The following is an 18,292-nucleotide window of genomic DNA, read 5'->3' as shown; positions in this document are numbered from 1 at the left end:
GAGTGCCTTGAACTCCTTGAAGATTTTTAGGGCAGCCGACTTCTCCTTGAGAAAATAAACCCAAGTCTTCCTACTAAAATCATCAATGAAAGTAATAAAATACCTATTATCTCCATAAGACATGGGATCCAATGGACCACATATATCTGTGTGCACCAACTGCAGTGGTGCCCTTGCTCTCCATGTATCACCAACAGGGAATGATAGTCATGCTTGCTTGCCAAGCACACAACCTTCACATACTTGGCGTGTGGCTTCAATCTGGGGTAGACCACGAACCATTCCTTCATTTGACAGCAACTTTAGGCCATTGAAATGAAGATGACCATACTGAAGATGCCATTTCCATGACCCATCTTCCATTACACCGATGTTGCAACTCCCAATCTTTGTGTTCAACTTCAACGGGAACATTCGATTTTTTGACATTTGAACACGTGCAATAAGCTTTATTCTTGCATTCCTGAGAGTGAGAAACATATCCTCCATATGTATAACATACCCTTTCTGGAGCAATTGACCAATGCTCAAAATGTTGCTCTTCATACCTGGTATGTAGTAGGTATCAGAGATGTATTCTTCTTTACCATCCTTCTGGATGATTTTGATCTTTCCTTTGCCTTCAACTGGCAACTTTGAGGAGTCACCAAGACTCACAGATCCATAAGGCCCATCTTTGAGTTCGGCAAAAAACTCTTTCTTTCCACGCATGTGGTTGCTTGCACCAGAGTCTAAATACCAGACATCTTGTTGGCTACTGATATCATGGTGTGCTAGTAAGACTGTAAGTTCTTCACCAGCATTTCCACTTGATTCTGCCATGTTGACATGCTCACCATTTTTATATGAACATTCATTTGCATAATGTCCATACTGCTTGCAACTGTGACATTGGATATGCGCCTTTCCTCGAGTAGATCTCCACTCCTGAGACTGACCTAGATTTTGTGCATAGCCTCGACCTTTTCCTCGGGCTCGTCCTCGGCTACTGTTGGATGAACTCCCACGACGTGAGTTCCACTGCCCACGACCTTTATTTGGTTTGTCAATATTCAACTTTGACTCCAAAGCTTGCTCTAGTGTTGTGGGGCTTGCATTCTTCTGAATGCGTTGCTCGTGAACTATGAGGGATCCTAGTAGCTTCTCTGCGCTCATCGCCTCCAAATCCTTGGATTCCTTAATGGCAGTCACCACATGCTCAAACTTAGATGTGAGTGACTGGAGTATCTTCTCCACAACTCGTACTTCATCAAGTCTCTCACCATTTCTCCTCATCTGATTTACTATCACAATGAGCCTTAAGTGATAGTCGGAGATGCTCTCTCCTTCATTCATGTGAGCAGTTTCAAAATCTGCTCGAAGTGACTGTAATCTCACTTTCTTGACCCGATCTACTCCTTTGTAGATTGTACTGAGTGTGTCCCATACTTGCTTGCTCGTTGTTGCTTCTGCAACCTTCTCGAACGTTAAATCTTCTAATCCTTGATAAAGAAGATACAACGCCTTCTGGTCCTTCTTTCGTAAATACTTGAGAGTGTTCCTTTGATCTGCAGTATATGTGGCTTCTTGCTCGGTAGAGGGTACAACATACCCATTACTGACAACTTCCCATAGCTCTTGTGATCCAAACAATGCTTTGAATTGGATGCACCATCTTTCATAATTTTCTTTCTTCAATGTGGGAACTTGGAGCTGCACTAAGTTGGATGCCATAACTGCTGCACCAGCCAGAATGGTATTCTGGCTCTGATACCAATTGTTGGTATTGAAAAGTTTACTAACTCAATACCAAAATATGTGGGTGATCAGTTTACAAACTCTATCACACCTCTCACTTTCACTCTCAATAAAATTAGACAAAAAATTGAGAAATGAGGGAAGCTACAAGCTTTGGCAAACAAGGCACTTTGATATTAAAAACAGATTGCAAATACACTTCTAGAATTGAATGACAAATCAGATGGGATTAATTCTATTCTAAAGCCTTATGAGAGGCTTCCTTAAATACAACACAACCTACACCTTTACACCATCAATTGACAGCACACAGACAGCAACATATCTGCTGTCTTTAACACATGGGAACGTGAAAATGAAGAGACCAAATGTATTCCAGGTTGTCTACATTCGGCTAGCACACAGCAGCTGTCTTTCCAGCTGCAAATAACACAGATTCGACTAGCACATGGCAGCACACTGCTGTCTTCCTGCTAGCACTTCACATGGCAGCACACTTGCTCTCTTTCATCACCATTCGGCTGAATAATGAAGGAGCAATGATGATTATATTTTGCTGGAAACAATATGTAAAGAAAGGTTAGCATCACATGGACAGATCACATGACTTTTAATTTGAATTTCCAACACTGCCTGCGTTTAGGTACCCTCTTCTCTATTCATACAATATTTTAGGAAACTGTTATTAGCACTTTAAAAATTTCATCTTACACTCCTCACAAATGTATTTTTTTTTTTTTTCTAATCATAGAAACTTTAGAGTGCCAAATAAGATTTTTGGAGTGCTAATAACAATTCCATATTATTATTGTTTCTCTATTCCTTCAATAATTTCCAGGCATGGCTTCTCACCAGAACAACCAGCTTCACTTTCTGGTATTTCCTTACATGGCTCAAGGTCACATGACCCCGATGATATACATTACTAGACCAGGGCTAGGGTACTTTATTAGTTTATGTTATTTTTGTATAAGTGGTGGTATTTGTTGCTTTTTAGTATGTATGAGTTTGCGTGTTTGATCTATTGTTTTGTCTCTGTGACTCTAGAAATTACAAGGCCTACATGGCAACCATGCTGAGTAATTATGAGCCAACTATGTTCTTCTTATGACTGCGGTCATGCCAACTTGCATCTCAGTCGGGTGAGTAGAATGGACATGGTGGTGGTGTCGAATGTGCTACTGACTTTTGCTCCTAAGCAACTACGGCCAAGGAAAGAACACCTCTTGGCCTAGGGTTCTAGAACCTTAAGACAATGTTGCTAGATCACTACAAAGTTCAATAAGCCGTTTGACTTTCAATGTACCGAACATGAAGTAACTTGGTATACTTTACTGCGCTGGGAAGCTAATGAAGTGACTTCTTTAGGGAAAAGAATTAGAAACTCTTTGCCCTCTGAGACTTGGATAGATAACCAACCGAAACAAAAGCAGTAATGTTAATTCAAACTAATGACGCTCCTCAATCACTTGATTCGATGACTCCAGCATTGTTAATCTAAACTGAAGATGTCCTTGGTTGCTAACACAGTATTGTTACTCCAAACTAAAGGTGTATTGGCGAGAGGGTTAAGATAATTAGTATTCTTCTCAGAGGTGTGGGAATGGTTTCGGGTGGAGCAAGGGTTTTAGTGTAGAGCGTTTGAGTTCTTTGTTGTGTTCAAAGGGTTTTCAACGTTGCAAAACCTCTTCTATTTATAGGGATGAATTTCATGATGGCCAAGTCTACCGCATGGTATAATTATTATAATATTCTGATTATTTGGCATATTCTTTGAATATACACAGAATTATTCTCGGCCAAAACTCTATTGCTGTCAAGTCTCGTCGTCTTCGACTAGGACTCTAAACCGAGATTAATTATGCGATTGACTCAACCTTTATCCGTAAACCAATCCTGATCCTCAATATTTCTCTCATCCAACAACTTACCGTATATGGATCGAGTGCGTGCAAAATCGGATCCAAACAGTCTCTCATTTCTTTATTGTTTAGATTATTTAACAGACACATCTTTATTTTTTTAAATTATTTAACGAACACATGAGTACTTTTAATTTTCTACAAGCGCTAAATTTTTTCTCAATTTTTAATCCTTATGCATATATATTAAAAAAGAAAAGAAAAAACTAGCAAATGAATAGTCTTCCTTTTGTTCAAGAAAATTAGGAAATGAGCAGTGCCACATTTATAAAAAATTTAAATTTCAAACTTTCTTTCTTCCTCATCAATGAAACGCCAAACATTTTCAATAAATCACCAAATCAATATCCAAACTCAAAATTAAACTTGTTATCTTGATTTTTGCAACCGTGCTACCGCCAAAAGGTGTTAGTGTTCTCTATTCGAATTAGCTTTGATTTTATATATTGAAAATTGAAAATCAATGAGGAACTGATTAAGATGATGAATGAAGAGATAAGATATAGTGCGTTGCTCCTTAGATTTATTTACTGAGCAAAGAGGAATGAGCAAGACGATCGTTGCAAACCCGCTCACGCTGCATGACTCAACTCCTGTGCACATCACTTGTACAACTTAAGACACACAACTACGATAAAAGTTGTCATTCATCTAGTCTATGAGCTAGTTCTAATCTTAGTCGTCCATTACAAACAAGAATATAAGAACAAATAAACCCATAAATTCAACATTAAACAAATGTAATATGCACAAATCCTTATATCTTTTAAACAATCATTGGGTTTCGAGTGTTAGAATATTTCATCTCTCAATCTATAGCTCTCTAATTTATTTTATTTTGACTTTTACTCTTGGTATCGTTTATGTATTCAGTTGTGATCTCTAGATCACATAAATTGAAGAAAGCATATTTATACATCAAAGAAAGTATGACTAATCTGTATTGAAGAAATTTGGGCTCCAGGTTGCAAACCTATGAGTACACCACTAATTCCAAGTGACAATCTGAGAAAAGAGGATGATAGTAGAACTGATGATGAAGCTCAATACAAAAAGGTTTATGGGAGCATGTTATACCTTATTGCAACTTGACAAGACATAATGTATTATGCCTGTTTGCTAGCAAGGCCCTGCATTGCCACTCAAATAAGCACTATGGGGCAGCCAAAAGAGTTCTCAATTATATTCAAGGAACTTTGGATTTTGGCTTTGAATACAAGAAAGGAAAAGGAGCAATTATGATAGGATTCTATGACAGTGATTGGAGTGGTTCAGAAGAGGTCGTGAAAAGAACTTCTAGCTATGCTTGTACTTTTTGTAGTGGTTTTTTCTTTTGGGTTTCAGTTAAGCAACAATATGTAGCCTTATTCATTGCTGAAGCTAAGTACATCAATGCTTTAGAAGCTACCGCACAAGCTACTTGGTTAAGATTTGTCCTAGAAGACTTTGGTGAAGTTCAAACTGATGCTACACTGAATTGTCCTAGAAGGCTAATGCTATATACTTCTCCAGCTGTATGCTATCTCTGTCCGATGATCAGCACATCTTGAATCAATATTATGCGCAGGTAATTTTCAGACACAAGTTCTATCTTTTTATGTCATGGTCCAAAACTAAGAGTAACATGGTATACTCACAAAAATTCATGTCTAAATCTAGGTATTCGGAACGCTAGTAGGAAAAATGAGTAAGTCAGCAGATGCAGTCGTGAGAGCTACGTGCTCTTCTGCTCTGGGTTTATTATTAAAATTCTCAAAGTCATCCTCATGGAAATCAGCTCGAGTTGATCGTACGGACTCAAGTCACTCAATACGAAAGGGCCATGATTTTTCAGTCTAGAATGAAGTAGCAAGCTATAAAGGAGAAATTAAATTGATCATCTTCATCTGTGTGCAAGGAAACATATCCCTATCTTTGATGACTGTGAAATGGAATTCCCATTGCAAGATGCAGAACAAAGCAGCGTAGGAGAATCGTGAAATTCAGCATTGACCTTCAGTATGTAGGGTTACCGGGGCCATAAATTTCTCGAATTGTTGTAAATCATGTCAATTGTGTTGTATCTTTGTAAATCAAACATTTACCTCAGGTCGCTTGTGTATTTTGTGTGTTATAGATGTAACATTATTCTGGTGCACTCAAAACGTCATCCCAGAGATTGTAAATTCGTGTTTTCACGTACTGTCGGTTTTACAGGTTTTAGGCAAACGATTTGGAACTTGAACACAAAGGAGATGTGGTTTGAGATGTTTCATGGTTTCTTGTTTTAAGGCAATTCTGAATATTAGTGTGTTGATTGTTTCGGAGTCGTGCTTGCGCCGTAATATGTAATATTTCCTGCCTCTCCTTCTATTGATATTGAATTGTCAGTTTTATTCACCCGCGGGACTCCATTTGGTCCCATAAGCTAGCTCTACACCACCCAATAGATTTTACGATTCGTGCACGTAAATATCGCGCAACTGCATCATTCTCGTAAATCTACTGGCATCATTCTCGTAAATCTATTGATTGTTCAGTTCCTTACGTGTAAATGTCGCGCAACTGTATCATTCTCGTCGTTACGTGTAGCTTTTGTGTGTTCACTAGGACTGCACGACATAGAAAGCAAGTTATGTGAAGTGGTTTAACAGAGTCCACATAACTGAGTAGAGTGAAATGTTTGGATAATGACGCCAATAAATTTGTAAGCTCTCACGTCAGCAGTAGCAAATTGCATCATTGTCCGGTAGCATGAGAGAGATGCTATATCCCTGAGTAACAAGAGAACCTCCTGCTTCGTATATGATAATCTGTCTATCCAATTTTCTTCCCAATACCATGGCGTCCGGAGAGCCCCAGCTTCACTTTGTCATGTTTCCTTTCATGGCCCAAGGCCACATGATACCGATGATCGACATCGCCAGACTCTTGGCGCAAAGAGGCATCATCATCACCATCGTCACTACGCCGCACAATGCTGCGCGATTTCAAGACGTTGTGACTCGTGCTCTGCAGTCGGGGCTCCAAATGAGGGTAGCCCTACTAGAATTTCCATGCGAAGAAGCGGGGTTTCCTGCTGGGTGTGAGAACATGGACCTGCTTCCTTCGTATGGATTGGCGGCGCAGTTCTATTTTGCAACGGGTCTGTTGCAACAGCCAGCAGAGAAGTTGTTCGAAAAGCTAACCCCCGAGCCAAGCTGCATATTCTCCGATATGTGTTTTCCGTGGACAGTGAAAATTGCCCACAAGTTTAACATTCCAAGGATATCTTTCTGTGGATTCAGCACATTTTGTCTCCTTTGCAGGAACAAAATTCAGGCGTCGAAAGTTCTTGAGAATTTAAGCTCTGAAACGGAGTACTTTGTTGTGCCTGACTTGCCTGATCGAATTGAGGCCACGAAAGCTCAGCTGCCAAGCGGGACTCCAAGTATGTCCGGGTTTTTTGACAAAATTGCTGCAGCTGAATTGGAAAGATTTGGGATAATCCTGAATACTTTCGAAGAGTTGGAGCCAGCATATATTGAAGCGTACAAGAAGACGGCAAAAGTCTGGTGCATTGGCCCAGCTTCACTGTGCAACAAAGATGACTTGGACAAGGTGCAGAGGGGGTAACAAGGCCTCCATTGATGAACAGCACTGCTTGAAGTGGCTTGATTCTTGGGAACCAAGTTCTGTAGTTTATGCTTGCCTTGGAAGTTTATGCAATCTTGTGTGTGAACAATTGATAGAGCTTGGACTGGCCTTAGAGGCATCGAACAAACCGTTCATTTGGGTTGTAAGGGGATGCAGTCAATCAGAAGCGTTGGAGAAGTGGATTTCCGAGAGTGGATTCGAAGAAAGAACGAAAGGAAGGAGCCTCTTTATTCGGGGATGGGCTCCGCAAACACTCATATTGTCACACCGTGCAGTTGGGGGGTTTTTAACGCATTGTGGATGGAACTCGACATTGGAAGGGATATGTGCCGGGCTGCCCTTGATCACATGGCCACTGTTTGGGGACCAGTTCCTTAATGAAAAACTAGTTGTACAGGTTCTTAAAATTGCGGTGAGCGTTGGGGTGGAGTATCCCGTAAAGTGGGGAGAGGAAGAGAAGATTGGCGTGCTGGTGAAAAGGGAAAATGTAACAAAAGCGATAGAGGAGGTGATGGATGGAGAAGAAAGTGAAGGGAGAAGAGAGAGAGCCAGAGAGTTTGGAGAGATGGCAAAGAGAGCAGTAGAAGGAGGATCGTCTCACGTCAACGTTACACAGCTTATCCAAGATATCATGCAACGACGCAGTAATGGCAGACAGACAAACTAAGGAGAGAAGAAGATAAGAGACTTGCTGCTCCGTCTCAACTGAAAGAGCTTCTTATCTCATGTACCGTAAACATGTCATTTGTTGCAAAATTAGTTTTCTTTTCTTTTTCTCTCTGCAGATTTATGTTTCAGAAACAATTAATACACCTACTTTCCTTACCTAAATTACCGTCACACACTCGACATCCTATACCCTTCACAGAATGTTTCAACAGGTATCTGTCGAAACGATATATAAGATTTATCAAGCGCCTCCCGAAAGAATACGAGGTTTCTGCGGCAGCCATAAAAGCTGTGCATATTTTCGGTACTCTCCGTCTAACGTAAGAGTACGTAAAAGATAACTGGTGAAAATTTTTCAGCAGGTATCCACCGAAATATATTTACGTTTTTATAGAGACCTATCAGATATATTGAAAATGAAGAAAGAAAATAATATGAAGTCGTAACTCATTTGAACCTCCAAATAATCGATTTAAGGTTCCATTAGTAAAGAGCGAGTTTTTGATCAACCTGTTTGTGTCTACAGTGGTTAAGTTTTTCTAAGGAAGTTGGGTTTCATCATAAAATTTATTGGCAGTATGAGTAGTACCCAAATGACTTAGGCATATGCAATGTTCCCTCTTTTTCTGATGTGGAATTCAAACTCTCAACATGCCACATCATATTTGGTGAATTTTTAGGCCAAACACGTGGACAACACAAATAGGATGACGTGGAGAACGTATTGCCGTTGGGCTTCATACATGGGATAACTTGCCCTGATACTAAGAAGAAAGTTGGGTTCCACCATAGAACCAATTGGCAATATGAGAAGTAGTCCAACTACTCATAAGCATATGTAAAGGTCTTTGTTTCCCCGATACTCTCAACATGCCCCCGCAAGTGTTGTGAATTTTCAAGTCAAACACGTGAAAACACACAAAATGGATGACGTGGAGTATACGTGGCCGTTGGGCTTCACACGTGGGACAACCTGCTCTGACCATGAAGTAAGTTGGGCTTTCATCATAAAATCATTTGGCTATATATAGAATAGCCCAATTACTAATAAGCATATGCAAAATCTCGCATTGGGAAAGGAAGGGATCTTGCATGTGCTTATAAGTGATAAGCTACTCTACATATTGTCAGTTGACTTTATTGTAGAACCTCAACTTTCTTCACTAGTATTTAAAAACCCATCCTTTAATCATATGTGTGGGCAAGTGAACTAGACAAGTTAAAGGCAGCATTTTGCATATCATCGTTGTTTCCTTTTCCTTGGTTTGTAGTGACCTACATACTGGTCTCTTTCTTTCCAGTAAAGGCACTATATTTCATTCACTGTTCTAAAAATTCTCGCCGACCACAGCCTAAGCACCATCTAGGCGCTAGGCGGCGAGCATCGCCGGGATTAATCCCTAGGCATTTGAAAATTAAGAAAGGGCGCCTAGACTTACTTAGGTGCCTACTAACCCGTCCAGACCCGCCTAGGAACTTGCCTAGGTCGCGACTCTCATTAAGACAGAAAATAGATAACTTTCATTTATCATTTTATTCTTTTTAAGTAAATTGTAAGAGACTTGTTGAATACTTAAATGACCACACATTTCGTAAAGGGTTGATAGAAACCAAACCCAGTCTAGGGTTGAGTGTCATTGCGTATGTAATGTGCATTATGCTTTAGAATATTTCAAAGTCAATGATAGTAAATAACAAGACATCCATAAGATCAATCCGCTTCTTACACATGATAGCAATTGACTTGGTCTTTCTTTCTTTTGATTGTTACTTTGATGGAGAGAGGCATTTGGCTACTCAATTGCCTAATTGTTAGATCAAATTCTTTGTTCACAAAGCCAATCAAAATGAGTTTACCTACTCATTAATTTGTCGGCACTATTGGTGATACCCTATAAACATGGCCACGATGGTATTACTCACACACACGCATGAGAGGCCTCTTTCTATTTGGTACCCGATGAGCATCATAAACTACAAATCGTCCCATTATATCCAAGGGCTACTGCACCAAGAATCTATTTCACGTAAGTGTCTGTGTCCCATTCTAGCGGGTAAACCGTCATTTGACCCCTTGACCTATTATTATTCCAGTTGAAATTGATCGCCTAAATTATTTTTTGGTAAATTAACTCCTTGAACTATTTGAAATAAGTCAATTGACCCCTTGTCGGTAGATTTCATCCACTATTTCGTCAAATTTAAAGGAAAATTAATCTTTCCTTTATCAATTTTTACTTGTCAACTATAATCAATAATGTAATTATGATATGTGAAAAACAAATAGTGTAATGACAATGTGAGATGACCTGCTCTGTAAACGTTTGGTTTTTTAAGTTTTCTCATTATGCTATATATTTTTGAATTATTTTGTATCCATGTGTCAAAATTTTATTGATGGTTATAACTGACAAGTAACAATTAATGATGAGGTGATTAATTTGCCCTTGAATTTGACGGAATTGATTCCGTAATCTAATGGCAAGAGGTTAATTAATTGATTTTAAATGGTTTAAGGGATTAATTTATAAATAAAAAAAATACATTAAGGGTTAATTTCAACTAGAATAATAATTCGGAAACAAGTTATGCACGTAACTCCAGAAATGCCAAATAAGTTGCAGATAAAGGGATGGGAGGACAGTGAAAGCTAAAGAATCTATCGTTGTCCACTAAACTTGAATAAAGTCTCAGCCACTAAAATCTGATCGGATAAACCTCAGTAATGTTCTATATATTACAATTCGTCGACCTCGCCTTAATTCCCAGCATTGTTATTTGTTCAATTTCCATGGATTCTCATAAAGAAAACCAGCAGATTCACTTTGTTTTGTTTCCTTTCATGGCTCAAGGCCACATGATTAGACCTGTAAACGAGTTGGGTTTATTGGATTTAGGTCGAATTCAATCCAACCCGTTAATTTAATGGGTACTCAAATCTAACCCGTTAAACTACCGGGTCATCCATTTCATCCGTTTTACCCGTTAACTCTTTGTTTTTTTTTTAAACATTTCATCCAAAACAAAATACGCGGAAACAAAAACTGGGTTGCAACCAAAATACGAACTTTCACTGCTTTTTTAAAAAAACCCAATAAAATTCTCAGGATTAACAAAAAAATGCTCAAAACGAAAGTTGGGTAGGACCGTAGGAATCAAAACACGAAATTTTAACTCAGTTTTAAAAGAAACCAAATAAAATTCCCAGAACTAACACGAAAAAATGCTGAAACAGAGACTGGGTTGAAATCAAACACGAAATTGAAACTGGGTTTTTACAGAATTCAAACAAAACCATCAATACTCAAATGGGAATCTTGACATGGAAACTTGATGCACAGTTTTGTTCAGAACTTTTTACCACTTAATTCTTTATATATGAATAACATGGAAACTTGACAGAGGTTTTCATTTAAAAGCTCATATAGTTATAAAATGTAATACTATGTCCAGGTACATACCGTAATCCCACGCTTCTTTCTGCATTTGCATGACGATGACGTTAGTGTGAGACAGGCTTGCCGGGTAATTGCTTGCCGTTATTACTTCTCGTGTGCACGAAGATGCATGGAGACAATTTTAACTTGTTTTTCTGAACTGGTGAACAGACTACTCTGAAACAAATTGCCCCATTACTGGAAATGGATGGACTCCTTCCCTTGTTCAACTGCACCAAGAATCTATTTCACGTAAGTGTCTGTGTCCCATTCTAGCGGGTAAACCGTCATTTGACCCCTTGAACTATTATTATTCCAGTTGAAATTGATCGCCTAAATTATTTTTTGGTAAATTAACTTCTTGAACTATTTAAAATAAGTCAATTGACCCCTTGTCGGTAGATTCCATCCACTATTTCGTCAAATTTAAAGGAAAATTAGTCTTTCCTTTATCAATTTTTACTTGTCAACTATAATCAACAATGTAATTATTATATGTGAAAACAAATAATGTGTAATGACAGTGCGAGATGGCCTGCTCTGTAAACGTTTGGTTTTTTAAGTTTTCTCATTATGCTATATATTTTTGAATTATTTTGTATCCATGTGTCGAAATTTTATTGGTGGTTATAGCTAACATGTAACAATTAATGATGAGATGATTAATTTGCCCTTGAATTTGACGGAATTGTTTCTGAAATGGTTCAAGGGACTAATTTATAAATAAAAAAAATACATTAAATGTCAATTTCAACTAGAATAATAATTCAGAAGCAAGTTATGCACGTAACTCCAGAAATGCCAAATAAGTTGCAGATAAAGGGTTGGGAGGACAGTGAAAGCTAAAGAATCTATCGTTGTCCACTAAACTTTAATCAAGTCTCAGCCATTAAAATCTGATCGGATAAACCTCAGTAATGTTCTATGTATTACTAGTCATCGACCTCGCCTTAATTCCCAGCATTGTTATTTGTTCAATTTCCATGGATTCTCATAAAGAAAACCAGCAGATTCACTTTGTTTTGTTTCCTTTCATGGCTCAAGGCCACATGATCCCGATGATCGACATTGCTAGACTTTTGGCTCAGCAAGGCATCATTATCACCATACTCACTACCCCTCGCAACGCAGCCCGCTATCAAACAGTTATTACTCGCGCCATCGATTCCGGGCTTCTTATCCGGTTAATTCAACTGAAATTCCCATCTGAAGAAGCTGGATTGCCAGAAGGTTGCGAGAACGTTGACATGCTACCTTCATACGGCTTGGCAATGACTTTCTTTGCTGCCACTGCCCTGCTTCAACCGCAAGTGGAGCAAGTGTTTGAAGAGATGACCCCCAAGCCAAATTGCATAATCTCTGACATATGTCTTCCATGGACAATTCACATTGCTAGCAAGTTTCACATTCCAAGGCTATCTTTCGGCGGAACATGTTGCTTGTCTTTCTTGGTCATTCATAATTTGAACGTATCCAATATTCTTGAAAATGTAACTTCTGACTCGGAGTACATTGTTCTGCCTGAGATGCCAGATCGAATTGTGATGACAAAAGCTCAGCTTCCAGCTGGGGCAGTGACACAAAACGTGAAAGAATATAATGATCGTATGGTAGCAGCTGAGATGGCGTCATATGGGATGATCGTGAATAGTTTCGAGGAATTAGAACCAGCATATGTTAAAGCATACAAGGAGGCAAGAAAGGATAAAGTCTGGTGCATTGGCCCCGTTTCGCTGTGCAACAAAGATGACTTGGATAAGGCACAAAGAGGTAACAAGGCTGCAATTGATGCACATCACTGCTCGGATTGGCTTGATTGTCGTGAATCAGGTTCTGTAGTTTATGCTTGCCTCGGAAGTTTGTGTAACCTTGTGTCTGAACAACTGATGGAACTTGGGTTGGGGTTAGAGGCATCGAATAAGCCCTTCATTTGGGTTGTAAGGGGCTGCAGCCAAACAGAGGAATTGAAGACATGGATTACAGAAAGCGGATTTGAGGAGAGGACCAAAGACAGGAGCCTGTTGATTTGGGGTTGGGCCCCGCAAACACTCATATTGTCACACCCTGCCATTGGAGGGTTATTAACACACTGTGGATGGAATTCAGCATTGGAAGGGATATGCGCCGGCCTGCCCTTGATCACATGGCCACTTTTCGGAGATCAGTTTCTCAATGAGAAACTTGTTGAACAGATTCTGAAAATTGCAGTGAGAGTAGGGATTGAAAACCCAATGAAGTGGGGAGAGGAGGAGAAGATTGGGGTGTTGGTGAAAAAGGAAAATGTGAAGGTGGCCGTAGAGAAGTTGATGGACGGAGAAGAAAGCGAAGCAAGAAGAGAGAGAGCCAGAGAGTTGGGAGAGATGGCAAGGAGAGCAGTAGAGGAAGGGGGATCTTCTCACCTGAACATTACACTGCTAATCCAAGATATCATGCAACAAGGAAATAATGGCAGAGAGACAAACTAAGAAGAGAGATTTTAGGATTATGTGTACTGTATTAGGATATTAGGGTTATACGCATGCTGGAAGCTTAAGATATTAAGATTGTACTTCAATACGCATGTTGGGCCCTTTAAAAATAAAAATTATTATTAGTAAGGGGAAAAAAAAGAAAAGGGGGGGGGGGGGGGGGGGGCGCGGTAGTGGTTGGTTCAAAACTATTATAATTAAGGATAGGGGGGAGTTTCCAACCCAAGAAGTATGGCTAGAAACCCAACACCCTATTCACTTAGATATTAGACCACACGTTGTTGTGTCATATTAGGATTATAGACTGTTACTAGCAATGGTGCCCGCGCGTTGCTGTGTGATTGAAAATTATATGTATAACATATTTACAATCCTATTTACACATAATATCCTAATCAGCAATTAATTGAAATGAATAATTAGTGAGCTACTCAATAAGGTCCGAGTACTTTTCACTTAGCCAAGAGTAATGGCCTGCATGAGGAAAGCTGAAGATGGTGACATCAAATTTCTTCCATTGGAGACGGGATGGATGTCCATCTAATGCGCATCAACTTCATGCAACACCAAGAACTCAATCCTCGTTTGCTCTTCTAAATATGACCAACTGCTCCAATGTTTTGTCTACAAAGAACATAGAACATCAAATCGATTAATCTTGGACCACATTAAACAAATTTAAACAACCCCAAAATTTAATTTGTAACCCAAAAAACCAGAGGATCAGTAGTCGTGAAATTTGATGAGTACATATATGAAAAATGTACTTGAAGATTGAAACTTTCATCAAATAAATCACAAAAAAAAAAAGCAGAAAATTAGATAAACCCAAAATTATAAATTGTATAAAATTAGATCATCCATTTCAGTCATGCGTAAATACACCATCACACATAACAAATTTGCCTATATGACGGTGATGCACAATGTAAATGTTCAGATTCAAACCACACACAATGCACTTGTAGCTCCCAAGTATACCTGTATTACATTCTGATGTTTGCTTGTTGACTTTGCTCCTGGAGTAATGACTAATGTGATCTCCTTCAATGGTGCATGAGCTTTTTCCTCCAAAGTTGCTTCCTTAAACATCCCTCTTTCCTAAAAAACAAAACCCAAAATATATCATATTAAGCATCAACGCTATTAATACTTATTAAAGAAATTGGTCGCAACAGGCTTCACATACATCAGTTCTAAACCTAAAAGGCTTCAGATTTGTAGGCTTTGGTTTCCTATACTTCTCCTCATGAGCACTGCTGGCAACAGATGTGGAGTTTTCTTTCCGAATCTTATCTGCTTGATTGACCTGCATCATTGTTTAAGCGTTAACAGGCATAAAAAACCGTAGGGGAGAAATGAACAAACATAAACACTATATAGATACGTTATTCTCGTATCCTTTGTAGCCTTCTTCAAGGCCTGGAATTATACAACTATTTTTTCCACTAATAGCTCTTATTTACATCTTTACTGGATTTGCATCACTTCTTTTATATTAATAAAATTAGAGGATTGCACATGCTTCTTTTTGGACGCCAAAACATTTTTTTCAATTATTCTAGTTCCTTGTGGTTGAATGGGATTCTAAGCTTCAGACTTCGAAAACGGAGAGTTTCGAAAAACCTCAAAGTCAGCACTAATGAGCTTAAACAGAACAGATGAGAGCTAATGAGATAGAGCTAAGCTACTTCACCACTTCCATAAGTACACGTCTCCACCCAAGCCTGGACATCCCAACATTGCCCAGATAGGTGTCCCATCTTGACCTACAAGATTTACAGAGAATTGCAAAATTGGAAGAGGTTTAAGCATGAACAGATTGTAAAACGCAAAACTTTACAGCAGCAAATTGGGTTGCAAGCGAGCACTAACCATCATGAATAAAAAGTGGGTACACAAAATTGGCAAGAGACAAACTTGTTTCCTGAAACGCAGGTATGAGTGACGGCGATCAATCTCTCCATTTTTTACACAATTAAACTTGAACCTATGCATAACCAAGGTTTGGAATCCTACTGAAATCAGGAATAGGCCATTGTTAGTTGCAGTTCCTCAAACTCCTGAAAGAAACAACAAAAACACAAACATATTCAATCTTGACATGATTCGTCATGTTAAATATTAAGAGCTACTTCTCGATTGTCATTCCAAACAACCAGCACCATCACCTAATGTGATATAACATCAGATAGAAACAGGAGATGTTCCCTGCAGTGGTTGGAAATATGTGTTTCCCAACAAAAACTATGATTCCCTCTATTGTTGCTATGATTAATCACAAATCTTTTGGATTTACACCTCCGTAGTTGGAGTTTTAAATCTGATGTATGAATAAATAGAGATTGTAAGGCACAAATTTAAGAAAGGAAAGGATGAAAACATAATTAAGGCACAAATTTATGTTCCGAAGTAAGAAAACATACAATATTAATAAGCTTGGCAACTCCCGAGAACTCTGGCGGAAGATACCCAGATAAGTTGTTGTCAAGAAGACTGCAAAAAGGTACTGGTCTATAATGTGATTTGTTTTCTTTTCAGTGGACATCTGATTAAAGTTAAGAGTTTTTCTTCTTTTTTCACTTCACGTAGAAAAGAAGAACATGTAAAAATTAATCAGAGTTTTCATAAAATATACTACCTGATTACCTACTGGAAACAAATAATAAATATACAGGGAATTTTAAAATAATTCAACTGCATGCAATTTAATTGAAATTTGTAAAGGAAAAAAAAAGAACTCAAAATATTAGTAAAATTAAGAAGAAAAATTATTAACCACACAACCAAATTTAATAAAAATAAATTACTGAAATTAAAACCCAAATCCCAGAAATGAAGAAAAATGGAACCTTAATATGGAAATGGAAGCTTTACCTGTAGATCGGCAACAACGGCAAGTACCTCAAGAGTGAAAGAGACAGAGCTGAAGATGCGTAACAGAACAGAGGGTGGAGTGTCTTGCGATCCATAGCTTTGTGTAAAGTTTGAAGACCTTGTAGAAATACGTGCGGTACTCATGCCTGAACAAATTAAAAAATTTGAAATTAAGAAATAGTTGTTTGGAAATTAGGGTTTAGGATGAGAAATGGGGAGAATTTGAAGAACCTCTGCTGCAGTGGTAATAGGGGAGCTCTCTGATTTTAAAGAATCACAGGGAAGCCCTGCCCTACAACGGAAGGAAAAAGTCGAGAAGAAAAGTGGAAGCAGTCGATGCACTACAATGATCGACGCATGGAAAGCATGTACTGAAAAGGAATGAGAGATGGGCAACCATCAAGGACAAAACGGACTTCTTACCGTAGCAAAGTGTGAACAGTACGGGAACCAAAGCAGAAACCAAGGGCAGTTCCGCCCTTTCATTGTTTATGAACAGTGCTTACTCTCACATGATGAACAGTGATTTTTTGCTGAGCTTTAGTATATAGATAATTTGTGCAAGTGTACGGAGTGTTGTGGATTTAGTATGTTGGCTAATGGAATATATTTTAATTTTCTGCACCCAAATGGTTAGTGTATTGATCTTCTGTAATCATAGTCCAAGAAGTTAGAATGCAGTATCAATGGCGGCTAAAGAAGTGGTATCATGTGGGCATAAACTTTACTAAAGAGTGAAACCTACCACCCCAGCCAAACTTAGGACGTCACAATATGGGACTCATGTCGGATTTTCACAGTTTTTAGTTTGTTGCCACCGAATCTAGGGCTCATGATGTACTCGGTTGTAGTTCTTTTTTAATATGCATTGTTTTAGACTTCAGGAGTAGGGGAATAAATTGTTCTTTTTAGGATCAGTTTGGTATTGTGTATTTTTTTTTTCATTAAAAACTGCTTCACTTTAAAGTTAGGTAGTAAAAAAACGTTTGATAAAAATAAAATATATTGCTTATTTTAACAGCAATGATATCCAAACAGTAGATTTTAAAAGCATCATATAGATTGCTTTTAAAATATGCTTTAATAAAAAGTGGAGTTGAGCTTTTAAAATGTTTTGAATTCCTGTACGATGCTCATTAATTTTAAACTATTACATTATTTATCCTTCTAAACACTGTTTTTCATACTCACAACACATTTAAAAATACAGTTTATCAAACGCTCAACTTCTTTATTTTGAAGCTAGTTATTCTTAAAGCCCAACAGAAGCAATTTATTAGAAAAACACATCAATTCCGAACTGGTCCTTAGTTAGATCAAACAAGTTCTTTCTATTAAAATTTTAGAAAGGTTTCCTTCATTTATTGGGGGTGTCAAATGACAATAAAACCACTGCTTGTATGACAAGTTGGACATTTAACGATTACAATTGGCCCATTGTGCGGTGCCGTTGATGCCCCTCATTTCCTAGTGCAAACACTGCAATGTTGTTATGGATGCTACACATGGGATTTAAATAAATGACCCTATTTAATGAGTAAAATATTATTATTTATTTTTTATTTTT

The 18,292-nt window shown here is 38.3% G+C and overlaps 3 protein-coding genes and 1 long non-coding RNA gene across 6 annotated transcripts; 3 read left to right on the top strand and 1 right to left on the bottom strand.

The window, feature by feature from the left end:
• Nucleotides 1-5,028: 5,028 nt before the first annotated feature.
• On the top strand, nt 5,029-5,934 carry LOC125469794. The gene is made up of 2 exons (XR_007252052.1): nt 5,029-5,226; nt 5,319-5,934. It is a non-coding gene; the product is annotated as an uncharacterized LOC125469794 (long non-coding RNA).
• Nucleotides 5,935-6,299: 365 nt separating this feature from the next.
• On the top strand, nt 6,300-8,115 carry LOC103933138 (UDP-glycosyltransferase 73C11). The gene is given in 2 exon segments (XM_048567644.1): nt 6,300-7,247; nt 7,249-8,115. Coding segments are annotated over 2 exon segments (1,497 nt in total). The 5' UTR covers nt 6,300-6,443; the 3' UTR covers nt 7,942-8,115.
• A 2,559-nt stretch (nt 8,116-10,674) lies between these two features.
• Nucleotides 10,675-13,958, top strand: LOC103933139 (UDP-glycosyltransferase 73C1-like). Of its 2 annotated transcripts, XM_048567643.1 has the most exons (2): nt 10,675-10,795; nt 12,425-13,958. In XM_048567643.1, the coding sequence occupies exons 1-2, from the start codon at nt 10,735-10,737 to the stop codon at nt 13,843-13,845; spliced, it is 1,482 nt and encodes a 493-aa protein (XP_048423600.1). In that variant the 5' UTR covers nt 10,675-10,734; the 3' UTR covers nt 13,846-13,958. The 2 variants fall into 2 exon arrangements, with proteins under 2 accessions (XP_048423600.1, XP_009341070.2); XM_009342795.3 differs by lacking the exon at nt 10,675-10,795 and having other exon boundaries at nt 12,298-13,958.
• Nucleotides 13,959-14,013: 55 nt separating this feature from the next.
• On the bottom strand, nt 14,014-17,153 carry LOC103933140. 2 transcript variants are annotated; one of them, XM_048567646.1, is made up of 6 exons: nt 16,957-17,153; nt 15,868-16,871; nt 15,724-15,775; nt 15,038-15,157; nt 14,830-14,949; nt 14,014-14,472 (listed from the first exon to the last, which is right to left on the bottom strand). In XM_048567646.1, exons 3-6 carry the CDS (start codon nt 15,727-15,729, stop codon nt 14,389-14,391), a joined length of 330 nt encoding a protein of 109 aa, XP_048423603.1. In that variant the 5' UTR covers nt 15,730-15,775; nt 15,868-16,871; nt 16,957-17,153; the 3' UTR covers nt 14,014-14,388. The 2 variants fall into 2 exon arrangements, with proteins under 2 accessions (XP_048423603.1, XP_048423602.1); XM_048567645.1 differs by adding an exon at nt 15,545-15,617 and having other exon boundaries at nt 15,724-16,871; nt 16,957-17,151.
• Nucleotides 17,154-18,292: the final 1,139 nt, after the last annotated feature.

This window comes from the organism of the source record quoted next, unplaced genomic scaffold, assembly GCF_019419815.1.
Source record: "Pyrus x bretschneideri cultivar Hongxiangsu unplaced genomic scaffold, Pyrus_bretschneideri_v1 Contig45, whole genome shotgun sequence".
NCBI classification, from domain to species: Eukaryota; Viridiplantae; Streptophyta; class Magnoliopsida; order Rosales; family Rosaceae; genus Pyrus; species Pyrus x bretschneideri.
This window is presented reverse-complemented; position numbering and strand designations above follow the sequence as displayed.

Bases quoted from the DNA above. Each gene is read 5' to 3' on its own strand.
- LOC103933139 (XM_009342795.3), top strand. From the start codon at position 12,298: ATGTTCTATGTATTACTAGTCATCGACCTCGCCTTAATTCCCAGCATT.
- LOC103933140 (XM_048567645.1), bottom strand. From the start codon at position 15,583: ATGTCCAGGCTTGGGTGGAGACGTGTACTTATGGAAGTG. The intron at 14,950-15,037 runs GTATGTGAAGCC...TTTGTTTTTTAG, and splicing joins CTTTTAGGTTTAGAACTGAT to GAAAGAGGGATGTTTAAGGA. The intron at 14,473-14,829 runs GTATACTTGGGA...TGTTCTTTGTAG, and splicing joins AACATCAGAATGTAATACAG to ACAAAACATTGGAGCAGTTG.